Source organism: Lepidothrix coronata, unplaced genomic scaffold, assembly GCF_001604755.1.
Source record: "Lepidothrix coronata isolate B3197 unplaced genomic scaffold, Lepidothrix_coronata-1.0 Scaffold10, whole genome shotgun sequence".
In the NCBI taxonomy this organism is placed as follows: domain Eukaryota; kingdom Metazoa; phylum Chordata; class Aves; order Passeriformes; family Pipridae; genus Lepidothrix; species Lepidothrix coronata.
Window position 1 is genome coordinate 6,832,510 of NW_016690190.1, and position 13,315 is coordinate 6,845,824.

Sequence of the window (13,315 nt, forward strand, 5' to 3'; positions counted from 1 at the left end):
ACGAAGTTGACAGAAAGAGTTCCTTTGCGCTGCCTCATCTGCATTCCAAATGCTTCTGATCTGGTTCCTTTGCGTCTTCGTGTCACCTCATCTTAAAATAAAGTTAAATGTTATTAATATCACATCCAGACAGACTTCACTTTCAGAAGCACCACAGATACATAGCCTGGTACTCTGCACTTCAGATCAGAAACTACCTGACAGTCCAAAGAAGGCAAAACTGTTGTGTTTTACCTGCCCCACCTAAAATCAGCAGGGATTAGGAAAACCATATTTTGCTTATCCTCACAGGTGATCTCAATTGCCTCATGAAACAGAGTGAATTACACCCATAATTTGTGCAATTTTAGCTGGCAGGATCAGTTTCAGTATTGTCAAATCCTGTTTTCCCTTCCAGTCACTCAGTTCACGGAACAGCTGCTTAATTGTTATTGTTACTATGTAATACATAAAGAGTTGAAACTCTGCCAAGTTATATGAAGCACCCTGTAAATCTTTCTCATGAATGAAACCCTAGAACACTCAGCTTTCTCTTTCAAGTTTTGATTTGCTTACTTCTTAATGCTGCCTCTAGAGACATTCAGAAAGATTTAACAGTCTCACTACAAAGCAAAGAGCCCAAGATTTAATTACCCTCTTTATCCTTTGCTCCCAATGTCAGCCCCATCATCTTGGGTCCAGCTCCAAAGATCTGCAGCTTTTTTAGTTCAGTGTTTCTACTCACTTCTCCTCCCTCTGCCTAAAAATAAAAACAAGACCACATCAGCACAAACCACCAATATTTCCCCTCCAGGTTTCTTCATAATTTGTTTATATTCCACTCTCCCACAACATCTGCTCATCAAAAGAAAGGAAACAAGAGGCATGAAAAGACATGATTTTCTGTTCCTAAAGCAAATGAACATATGCAAATGGAATAAAAGACAGCAGTTTTGCCTCAAATTTCCAAATTATTTCACATCTAGTATTACAGACCAACTACAGAAAGTCTCCTATACAGCAAGTAAAAGAACCGGGTTGGACATTTAGCAAAAAAATAAGAATGCCACAGCAACATTTTCCAAAATCACCATGATTCAGCCGAGTGCCTGGATTTTAACACATACACTGTTTCAACAGGATTTTGTTATCTGCTTCTTTGAGTAGAAACATCCACAGGACACTAATGAGTTCCAACCAACTTCCTTGAGCTTGGCTGCTCCTGGGTTTATTTGCGATGAAATGTTATGAGTACAACTCAGATCGCAGCTACTCAAGTTGCAAACTCGAAATTGGAGGTGAAAAAGATCCATTTGGTGACAACTCCATGCCTCTGCCAGTGTTGTTTCCTGAACTGTTCTGTTCAACTGAACTTCTTCCTGTTTCCCATTACTGAACTGCCTCATTTTCCCACATCACTGCTGCTAACACAACAATAAAAAGAACAAAAAGAAGAATATATCCTGCTGTCATCTGCAATGCAATCACCTTGGAATTCTTCTTTATGTTGCCTCCTTATACTTTGAAAACCCTTTCTGACCTGACATAGAAGGCCACTAAACTGTCCCTGTTTAAAATCTTCTTCCAGAAATTCACTGATCTTAAAAGACATCAGCAAATCTATCAATTTTGAAGGTGGGTACCTCATTTTCAAAAGGTTATTATTCAAGTAACTTCCTGATGATATTCCATCTGTTATTTTTCCAAATTATGGCCTGATGTGTCATACATGTCCCTCAGGGTGATAGGCTTTCACAGCTTTTAATCAACAAATAAAAACAACTCTTCCAAAAAGACTTTAAAATAAGTTTAAATACATTTGCAATAAAGATAAAAAAAAGAAAGATGATTTCCATTTATTCAGCCTAAATGAGTTGTTTTCCTTGCTTCCGGAAGACGTTCGAAGAGATTTCGTTTCCTAGGCATTATTACTCCACGGAATTCTTTGTGATATTTAAAGTCCCTGTTGCCACTGAACTGTGTATGCAGTGTGCTAACGGGCATCTTTCCAAACTAATTATTGCTGATATTCTAATTTTGAACATTTACATGTTGCTATTAAATTATTTTCACTGTAGATATATGTTACCAACTTTGTTAAGGTCACTGTGAACCTGCGTGCTAACTGGAAAATTTTTCCTCATCAATTCCTCACTTTTGGGATAATAAGCCATAAGTAAACACACCTGGAGACTTCCCAGTCCCTCATTTTCCATTTGAAATTCATTAACTCAACCATTCTCTCAACTAATAGAACCTGACAGAATCAACCTACATCATATTTTTCAGCATAGCCATAATTTCACCAGCATTTATGAACAATCTCCAGGACTTCTGCTATTCTGACCTAAAACAGTTTTCTCAATGACACATGAAAAATAATTTTATTATCATATTCACTAAAAATAAATCATTAACATGCAGTAACATCTCTTCGGATTTACAGCTGAGTTTAAAAATGCATTCCCTGAATGTATTTTCAATAACTCCATTGCCCACATTTGCTGGGATTCCACTAAACCTAGGTGGATGAAATCCATTCCTGCTCAGGCAGAAAAAGCTACAGTTTTGAAATAAAAAATTTGCTTTTTGAAAAGGAAATGTTTCTTAAAAATCCAGATTCCTACGTAACCGCATGAACGCTGCCAGGATATTGATAGTTTAAGGTGTGAATACCAAAAGTATTCAGAAGCCTCACAGAGTAGTTTTTCAGTGGTGTCCTTTAAGACTGTAAAAAAACCAAGTCAAAACTGTGAGCACATGGAAGTGGCAATGGTGCATTCCTTGCCATTTTCTCACTGCTAACAACACAACCTCACTTTTGCATTATATGTTCTCCACATCAGTGAAATGAACTTGATTAAACTGTGATTCTATTCTCATCTCCTCTTTGTGCTGAAGAATACAGACATAATTTTGTTTCTTTCACCTTCTCAACTGAAAGTACAACTCAAGGGCTTTCCTTGTATATAGGCCAACCCTAATAACATGATCCAGTTACATTGGATTCACACGCACTGTCTTTTTCCGCTGTCCCCACCCCCATTAACTTTGAAACATTTGCATCCCCACTCCTCCACCCCCAATGTGCAAGAACACAATAGTTACAACCAAGAACCAAAATATTTACATGTTTGGGGCATTCTGTCAGCATATCTCAGAGCTCTTTTGTTTCACTATTTTGTTTCACAGCTATTCCCATGGATGGAAATATTTCAAACTAAACAAATTGAAGCTTATTTTATTATGTTATTCTACAATCAACCAAACTTCTAAGAGAAATCTGAAAGCAGATATATTGTATAGAATTGGTTTTAAGTTAAGAAAATCCTCTGGACATTAAGTTAACATCCTTCGAAAAGACAGCACTTTTTGTTCCAGTACTGCATTTCTTCACCAGAAATCACCATGACGTAACCTCATCAGACAAATCCCTTGGCAGTTAAAATACACCCTAACAGATCATCCATGAAGATACACTACTCTTTTTTAAGAAAGCACTCTCTTAAATTTAATCTTTCCTTAAGGATGTTCTCTTTTCCTAATCTGAATTAATCCTACTTTTTTTCTTTACAAGCCCTCAGGAACTCGGTTGCCCTTCTCCAATTTTTATTTGAGAAAGCTTTCTTCACAGGAAAGAGAAAGAGAATAAAGCGTTCAGTTTATTTTCTGAACAGAATCTCTTATCATCAAATTATTCTTTTCCTATTCAGATACAAAGTTTTCAACTGACATTGGATTGTGGTGTTCAGATTCTCAACCCACCCTATCCACAGAATACCCATTCCCTATTTTCTTCCACTTTTCACATTCTCTAAAAACCCTGAAATTTTTTTTTTTTGAAGTCTGACACCCTCTTCTACTGCTGAGGATGTTTATTTAAGTAATTTCTCATTACTATCTTTATGCTTTCTTATTCATTCTTAGGCAAGTTATCTTCAAGAAGATGCAGAGGATTTTTGGAAAGTACTTTTAGCACTTGAAAAAGATCTACAGGGATGCAGAGGCCTGTGGAGCTATCCATGCTCACTACCCAGGCATTGGACTACTTGGCACACTACACACAAATCATTCAGATGTTTCAGCTAGAGCAGAATGACATTTATTTAGCAGTCTTTACATTATTTTCATATTACCTGTTCTCTGAAGACTATTTAGACAATCCCTGGTACAATTCCAGGTCTGCAGTTCAAACAGTAAACAGCGTCCTGTCTACACTAAGGGGGTGCACTGACATCTGGAACGATTTCTCCATGTTCTCTGATATTTACCCTCTACCATTTAGGGCTACTGAGGAAAAAAAAAAATCTGCTTCTAAATGCTGTTCCAGAGATGACTTATGATAGTTACACACAGCTTCCAACACAGCCAGAAACTAATTCTCCTGGCTACGCAAGTAGGTTGAGTTTTTCCTGTATTACACAAGTCATTTCAGCCATTTTAATAACTGTAATGCTTAAAAGATAGCTTGGCTATAAGCCTAATAAAAGGCATTTAAATATATATATATATATATATATATTTACTTTTTGCAGATGATCCAAACAAAATAATCTTTCATTTTTGAAATGCAGCCCCTTTAAACAAAATGAAGCAGCTACACAGTGCCAGGACCACCACAGAATCATTTTTCCAACAAGGAGAAATGAGGAGTACCATTATTCTGTTGAAATCAGTAGGAGAAAAGATCACCCAGGATCTTAATACCATAGTGATGCTTCTTACACCATGTATGAGGAGAAGGTCATACTGGTATTTTCCTGTAAGATTCAGTAAAATCCTAAAAAGAATTCCACATAGTGAATGACCACAGTTCATTCAGCGTTCTCAGTTTTCCTGGACAGCTCACCAACAATGCTTTATTTGAGAAACCTGGTAAGATCACAGCCTGAGACCGCTTATGTGATACCTTGTTATGTGGCTACGATAAATTACATCAAGTCAGCTTCAGTCAGCTAAGAAAACAGACTAAAAAACGACAATTCAGCCTAAATCAACCGTGACATCAAAGAAACGTGAAACTTGATAAGGGATACTCAAGTATATCAGTGACAAGAAAGATGCATTTGAAAAAAAGGCAGTTTAAGAGCATTTGAAAAAATTTGGTGGTGCTGAAACTAAGTCTAGAATGGCGTGAAGCAAGTAGGAAGTTGGTTGCATATAAATCCAGCTTTCGCCCACGCTCTGCTGATGAGCCAGCAGGGAGCCACCGGATTTCATGTGAAGAGCCTTAGGATGCTGCTTGCAATGGATATCAAAGGTGAAGGCCTGCTTTAAATAGTGCAATAGAGCCATCAGGACAAAACCCCACAGTTGTTTCTAATGAGACAGCATTTAAAAGAGTGGTGATTCAGTCTGAATTGATATTTACTGCGGGGTACTCCCAGGATATAATATCACCTGGTAGAATACCAGAAGTTCCTATAACACCAGTAATTCAGAAGAAAAAAGTTTTGTTTTTCAGTAGCAAAACTGTAGAAATCCTATACAGTTCCAGCCATCACTGATCATCTCCTCACATACTTGTTTTACTTCTTCAGAGAAACAGTCTGCCCAGCTTGAGATAGTCCCACCTGCAATTCCACAAAGACTTACCTACACATATTTGTGTCACTAAGGGGCATATTTGAAAAGGTTTTAAAAAACTTTTAGAACTTTGCACAAGCAAAAGCTTTAACATAATTAACAAACAGCTTTCTATCTGTTTAGTGTTCACAGAAGTATTCATTACCAAGGTACTTAGGCCTCTCATCAATAAACAAAAAGCAGCTTTTAGAAGTTTTGATATAAACAGTGCATCTACCACATCAAACCAGGTCTCAGAAAGACAACCTTCTCTGGATTTTATTTAGATGGAGGCTGCTTCCTGGTGGTGCTTTTGAGCAGGCTCCCACAGCCAAAGGCTGCTGCACTGGTCTCTGTAGGAGCGGGTTAACAGGTACCTGGGATTTGACACGCCTGGTTCTCTTCAGCACAACATTCATTCTTGAAGCCTGCTTTGGGGAAGCCTGGGCATCTGAGCTGAGGTCCTCAGCCTCCACTTTTTCCTTAAGATCCAAGTTAGGCTTCTGGATGCCCTAGGGGATCAGAGCACAGGACACCGTGATGATTGGTCAGGCAGTGCCAGTCATTCCACAGCCTGTGAATCATTCTGTTTGCTAAGAAACAGGACAAGTGAAGTCACACAGCATTACACACACCATGTGGACAAGAAGCCAATTAATCCACACACCCTTCAAACACGGAAACCCAATCTCAACTACCAACTTATCAAGAGAAAAAGAGATCTTTGCAATTAATCATATCTTTTGCCTTGTTTTCCTTCCCAATAGGGTTGACTTCAATCCTATAAAGAAATACCCAACAATAACTACACAAGGTGACATTATTATAAGTTCTAGCACTATTCTGTCACAGGTGAGTGTGAGGGTCGTTCTAGCTTTGTATGCAGAGCTGAAGCTTCTAAAAGCACAGGCCCTATGTAGTAATGCAGTAACACAGCACTCTCTGTGCTGTTTGGGTCCCCTCTCATATAGTGAAAGACAAGCATCTCACCATAAGGCTGACTCCGGACTGGAAGAGCTCATAGGGATACAAGATCCGTTCATAATGAGACTTGAGTAAGGACCCTGTGCCTTTCCCTGGAAGGTAGCCAAGCCGACTTGCCACTTTAGACCATTTCTTCTCTTTAGTGACTACTTCAAAGCCTCCTTTGCTGGCAACAATCTGAAATGCATAAATAAAAAGGGTTTTGAGCTGCTCTCACCAACTTGCATAAATCAAGAATCAATTAAACCAACCAAATGTTAAAAGGTTCTATGGAAAAGTGACAGGATCCTGGATTTAGCTTTTGTTTCCCAAAAGACTAGTACTTTAATAACTAATCACTTCCTTAGACTCATTACTTCATACATTTAACATAAAAATGTATCTAGTAAATGTAAATTGCATACTGTCCTAGACAGGAGGAGTCCAACAGTTAAGATTTATGATGTGTTGGAAAAAATACAAACCCTACCATCAGAACAAACTGAAAAGTTAACTCTCACCAGACTTGTACTCTGATGCAAAACACAAGCCTGCCCAGAAGTAAAGCCTATTCTAACAGACCCCAGGCAGAAGGGAGTGTTGGAGCTCAGAACTTCAGAGTTAGAGAAACTCCCACAAAACCCTGAATGGAAGAGAGACTACTATAAAAAGAGGAAAAAGGGAATTTACCTTCCAATTAACTCAGTCCAGTTTTTATACTGGTTTGAGAACAGTAATTCACATACAGAACTATTACTGCTTACATATAAGAAACAAGACCATTTGCCTCCATGTAATGATCATAACAGCATATGAGTTGCTTCCTCAGAAACACTGGCAACATTTCCACTGCCTCCATTCCTTTTAAAGTTTCAGTGCCAAGTAGCTAAATACACCAAGGGATTATAATTTCATTTATATTATTGCAGGACTAGTACCATTTCTGCAGCAATGTAGTTTTGCATTGCATTTCTTTATACAAAGGACCACAAGGACCAAATTTCATGCTTAATGTTTCACAGACTGTTAAAAACCTCAATGCAAAAACATTTTGTTACTGGAGTGAAATTCTTTGTTTGCTTTTGAGGCTGAGGTAAATTCAGAAGTCTAATTGCGACAGTGACAAACAAATTTGTTAATTTTAGTTCTTCCTATAATCATAGTTAAATAAAACACTAATATTATTGATCATTATTTTTCCTCATATTTACAGAAAAGTTCCTGAAAAGCATTTTAAAATGAAGCCAGTCCTAAATTTCAACTTATCTTCAAAATTTCCATTACAATTTGTTTTCCAAAATTATCTATACATGAGGCTAGAGAAGCCATTAACGAACTATATGAGCTTAGACCTGCAAATCTGCAGCCAACTAAAATGTTCCAGCTCATAACAGTGACCCAGATATTCCCCAGCACCCCTGATACTTTGCATATCCCAATAAACCACCACAGACACAAAAAGAAAAAAAAAAACACTGAAAGGCATTTTATCAGCTTTTCTCTGCACTTTATCGGCACTTCCAGACTTTCCAAAGTACTTGACTTTTCTTTAAAAATAAAACCTATTCAGATCTTTACATTTTTACTTACCTGTGAGAAAGCAATCTTGATGGGGAATGGAAACTGATGCTCTAACCTAGAAGCACTAGAACTACCAGAACTTCAGCCTTTACCCTGTAAGAAGAAATCTACCTATGTATATTAACAAGCCATCCTTAGCAGCTAAGTTTATAATGATACATATATTTTGCCAGTGCAAAAGCAAATTCCAACAGTTCATTTGTGCTGAAAGACAACACACCAAATAGAACTACAGTAGAATAGATTTCTAGCCAGCCTTAAGCCAAGTTTGTTTTTAAAATTAAAATAATTATTCCTGAAGCTGACATTATAAATTCTCAAAGATGCATGTTTGTAAAAACCTCTGCTGGAAGAGAGGAGGGAGCAAGTACAACAATTAACTACAGAATTGCCAGTTCAGAGCTGAACTGCACACAAGCACAGTGCTGCCTTCCCCAAAGAACACCTCAAACTCCTGCAGCTCCACCACATGTGAAAAAGGAGAACTAAAAAGCAAGTGGCCAGCTGACACCAGGATATTCAAGCTACAGAAGGTAATGAATACCTGCTGTATAGAACCCAACCAAAGGCAACTCATTTAACTGTGCTATGACATGTCTGCCATAACCATTCAAATTAGAAATGTTGTTTCACTGTGGTCTTTTCCCCACTTACTTAATCTCCACATTAATGGGAGTGCAGTAAAACAAGCCCTCCCTGTTAGTTGGCTTCTTGAGCTTGAATGAAAAACCAAGTCCCTGCCCGACTAAGGCCTACAAATACTTACCTTGCTCAGACCATAGAGATCCAGTATCTTTCTCTCAACCACAGGGATTTTTAAATTGGATCCTTGAAGTTCCCAGAATTTTGCTAACTGATCCAAGAAGTCCAGCTTCACTCTTGTCATCGCCTGCAATCAACAAAAGCAGACAATCATGCATGTCCCAAAACAAATGTGACAAAACCTTACAGTCCTGAGAGAAAACAAGGTAAGTTTTTATGACGTTCTCATTTTCAACATGCAACTTGGCAAGGGGGGTATTTCTCAGTCATGTTAAAAAATCCTAAAAATAGAAACACTAATAAAAATAAAATCTTTACAAACAGAAAATTGTATATGTTTTTCTCTCTGCATTTAAGATCCTATAAACCAAACTCCTACCTAATAGTTTCTCGGTTTGAAACCAAAACGCAAACTTATGAAAAAAACCCAGCATTCCAGAGAGAAACACAAGAGCAATTATTAAAATATACATTGGTGGGAAGGGGGAGAGTTACAAACAGTTTTTATATATGCCTCAACCATGCAGAGGGGCCTCCTCCCCTGAGTATTTTAGGAGTACTCAAATCACTTTCCATAAGGAGACCCATTTACAAGCCAAACGATACACGACGTTTTGGCACGTGAACAGAGCAGGGCTTTGAGAAGTGCTGTAGAGAAAAGCAAAAACCAGGCCAGAATGGAACTCATGCTGCTTTCAAGAAAGCTCACATAGATTTCTAAATCATAAAATTAACCAACTATAATAAGGCCATAAAAAAATTCAGTTCATTTTAAGGCTTAAAAGGCATTATCAAGATAGTATGAAGTAACCAGAGGCTTCAGAACAGCAGTAAATATTTCAAGAGAAAAAAAATCCTTGCCTGTGGAGCTCTGAAGGCTAGACACTGGCTGCTCTTACTACACACATGGTATTTGGAATTCATTTTAGACATTTCCAGTTGAATGTGAAAAGCTCTTGTGGTTATTTTGGGTAATAAAATAAAAAACAGACTTTTCTCAAAGCCATGGAGAGTTATTTTATATGAACTCTGCCACTGCCAAGTATAAACATTGATGTGGTCTACGGGTTTCTAAAGTATCCCCCATCCAGAAACCTGCCAAGATGCAAATCTCAAGCAGGGAGACCTCCTGCTTTCAGTGCAAACACAAAATTATATCAACAGTGGGAAAGCTCACCTCCAGTTCATTCAGGCGCTGAATTCTCGGAGTGAAACGAAAACTTTGTACTTCACATGCAAATGGAGGCTGCCAGTCCTAAACAGAGACAGAAAGACATTTTATTGCTTCCAGAAACTTTTCAAAAAATGCACAAAACCAGCAGACCCCAATAATGTCTGAGTAAACAGGCTTCCAACAGTAAATGAGTTTCTCAGTACAACTGGTGATATCATTTTCCAATTTTAAGACATTCTTGTGCTTATACAATAACGTTCCTCCCACAATATTTTAGTTAGAGGAAAAGATCCTCACAGAAGTAAAAATGTAAAAGAAAATAAGGTTTAAAACATTTCAGCATGCATTGCTTCACGCTAAATTTAAATCAGTGGTACACCCTGTAGCTTGCTGGTTAGTTACTCTAAAAAAAGTTCCACATATCTTGCACACTGAAAAATTCTCACTGTCAACAGCAACAAAGACTAAATAAAGCACATTATAACACATCTAAGGTTTTCATGTATAAAGATAAGACCACCAGTCAGGAGCCCAGCTCTTTAACAGAAATGGAGCCTTAAACAATGACCTTCTCAGCACCACCAGCCGTCGGTTCAACCACAAGTGCCTCCCAGCCCTATCTCCCACAGCTGTGTTACAACATCAAAACAAGTAATTCAGTTTTTTAGCACTTTTTTTGAAACAAAATCTTCAGTTACAGTAGATTATCTACCTGGCAGCAAATGTAAGAGAGCAAGGACACCCCATTCCAAGTGGACAACCCACACTAAATATTCATTATTTGCCCTGCTGCAGCACATAAATGCCTCACGTCCAACTGTAAAATATTTACAGCTTCCAATAATGGAAAAGAGCAATAAATCAGTAAGGTTAGCGTGAAGTGTCTGATTCAGTCCTTCTTGCAGGCTGCAAATCAACTCGTGCATCCCGTGAAACCCTGCAGTGCAAACAGCTCGGCAATCGTGGAGAAACACAAACACATTCCACGGCCAGGAAAGTTCTCGTTATTCTCAATGAACAGGACCTGGATCGGTTTCTTGTGGCCTCTCAACCTGAGCCATTCTGCTTATTTTAGAAAGGGCAGCCCCGCGGAGGTCAAGTTTTCACCGTGCCATTAAACCAACTAAACAGGGATTAGTTGATTTTGATTCCGGGAACCAAAACAGGCCGGGAGAGGGATCATGAAATCCAATCGGCAAACCCCGTTATCTCAGTTCATGCTTTCTTTTCAGGTTTTTACTTCTCTCGGTGTTTTCAAGCCTCTTACTTAACTGCCACATTTAAAGTCCATTCGTACTTTAATAATTTAGGGATCTAACTGCCTTCTGCCTTGTCGAGATGGTTTTCCCAGGTCACTGGGCAAGTGATCGTGAAGTAATGACCGAGTCATTGGAGCGATCAAGCTTCTGCCTCCTAAACGGCCTCGAATAAACATAATTCCCCTGCACAAACAGGGTGGCCGCGCTCCTCTTAACAGTTGACAGACTATGCTTATAAACAGCAATCCGTTAAAAACAAACGCCCTCTTTTCTCTCTCCTCCCCTCCCGGAGCAAACGCCCGATTTCACCCACGAAACCCTCGCAGCTTTCACAAGTCGGATGGTGGGTTTTTTATTGAAGCGACAAGATCGTGAAGTCCCGGACGCGCTCCCGCACTGTTCGCTTCTCGCCTTCCGCAGAGGAACCTCCAAACACCCCGCTCCGAGGTCAGAGACTCCACAGGTCTCTCGGTGCCCCCGGCAGGGGCACCGCGGCCTGTCGGAAGGGACACACGGTACCCCGGGCGACCTGGGAGTGGGAGAAGGCGCTGCCCGGCCCCTCACGCCCCCCGCGGAGCCCTCGAGCCGCGCTCAGCCCCCCCGGGAGCCCCGGGCGCGGTACCTTGGGGGGCCGGATCTTGCAGATGCCGGTTTTCTCGGCCAGGCCGCGGATGCGGCCGATGAAGCCAAGCGGGTCGCTGAACTCCTCCCAGCTGGGCTCGAACACGGGGCACTCGGGCGGCGGCACGAATTCGGCCGCGTAGCGCGACCCACCGCCCCCCGCCATGGCCGCAGGGGGAGGGGGGCGCCGGCGCCGCCGGGAGCGCAGGGCGGAGCGGGGCGGGTGGGGCGCTCAGGGGCCAGGCCGGGGGCCGAGGCGCATCCCCGGCGGAGTGGACGAGCGGCGGTGTCGAGGTGACGGTGGCGGTCGCTGTCCCGGCCCGGGCCGCTCTCCCCGCCCGAGCCCCACTCCTCGCGTCCGGCCCGCCGGAAGTGACGGGCCGCTTCAGCCCTCCCCCGGAACTGCAAGGCGCGTTGCCTTCCGATCCGAAAAGTAGTCCCCCCGCCACCCCTCTGCTGGCGAGGAACCTGCCGCGCCCGCCGCCCCCGGGGACTCCCCTCCGGCAGGCCCAGGCACGCAAAAGCCCCGCCCACCACTCCTCAGGGCGCCGCGCAGGGCAAGAAGACGCCGGGGAGCGGGAGGGCGGGGCCGGCGCCATTTCCGCCGCGGAGGAATGTGCGAGGAAACCCGAGCCATTCAGTTCCGGTGCGGAGCGGCCGCGTCGCCCATTGTCTGGGCCGGACGTCAGGCCACGCCCATGAACAGGCCACGCCCCCTCGTAGGGCCCGCCCTCCCCTAGGCCCCGCCCCCGGGAGTGGGAGGGTCCGTCCGTCTGTCCGTGACCGTGGGACCCTCCTGAGCTGGACGAGACCGGCAGGGACCGTTCAGTCCAGCTCCTGTCCCTGCACAGGAACATCCCCAACAATCCCACCATGTGCCTGAGAGCGTTGTTCAAACGCTCCTTGAACTCTGACAGCCTTGGCGCTGTGACCACTTCCCTGGGGAGCCTGTTCAGTGCCCAACCACCCTCTGGCAGAAGATCCTTTTCCTGATATCCAACCTAAACCTCCCCTAACACGACTACAGGCCATTCCCTCGGGTCCTGTCCCTGGTCACCACAGAGAAGAGATCAGTGCCTGCCCCTCCTCTTCCCCTCACAAGGAAGTTTTGTACTATGATGAGATCTCCCCTCCATCTCCTCCAGGCTGAACTCCTTCAGGTTGGGCCCAGTACTCCACCGTCACCCCCCAACCTCTGTGCTATGGATGGATACTCTGCTGATCTCCCCTGATGCCATGTTTTATTTCCTAAGTCAAGTAATCACAATTTAGGACTTGTTAAGTACCTCTTGGGACTCATTAAGTATCTCTTTTGCCTATCCATTGCAACATAGTATTTCAAAATAAATTGTATGTTGTTGTTTTTTTTCTTTATAACCAGAACCCTGCCTTCAGTGTTCACCAAACACCA

At 41.9% G+C, this 13,315-nt stretch overlaps 1 protein-coding gene across 1 annotated transcript in view; it reads right to left on the reverse strand.

Moving 5' to 3' along the window:
- The window catches only part of KDM5A (lysine demethylase 5A), a 50,132-nt gene extending 38,050 nt beyond the window's left edge, over positions 1-12,082 (reverse strand). Inside the window, exons 1-7 of the mRNA XM_017804743.1 lie at positions 11,906-12,082; positions 10,028-10,105; positions 8,855-8,977; positions 6,535-6,705; positions 5,922-6,056; positions 634-739; positions 3-91 (exon numbers count right to left, since the gene is read on the reverse strand). Coding sequence (XP_017660232.1) covers positions 3-91; positions 634-739; positions 5,922-6,056; positions 6,535-6,705; positions 8,855-8,977; positions 10,028-10,105; positions 11,906-12,070 — 867 coding nt within the window. The 5' untranslated portion in view covers positions 12,071-12,082. The remainder of the gene's footprint in view (positions 1-2; positions 92-633; positions 740-5,921; positions 6,057-6,534; positions 6,706-8,854; positions 8,978-10,027; positions 10,106-11,905) is intronic.
- Positions 12,083-13,315: the final 1,233 nt, after the last annotated feature.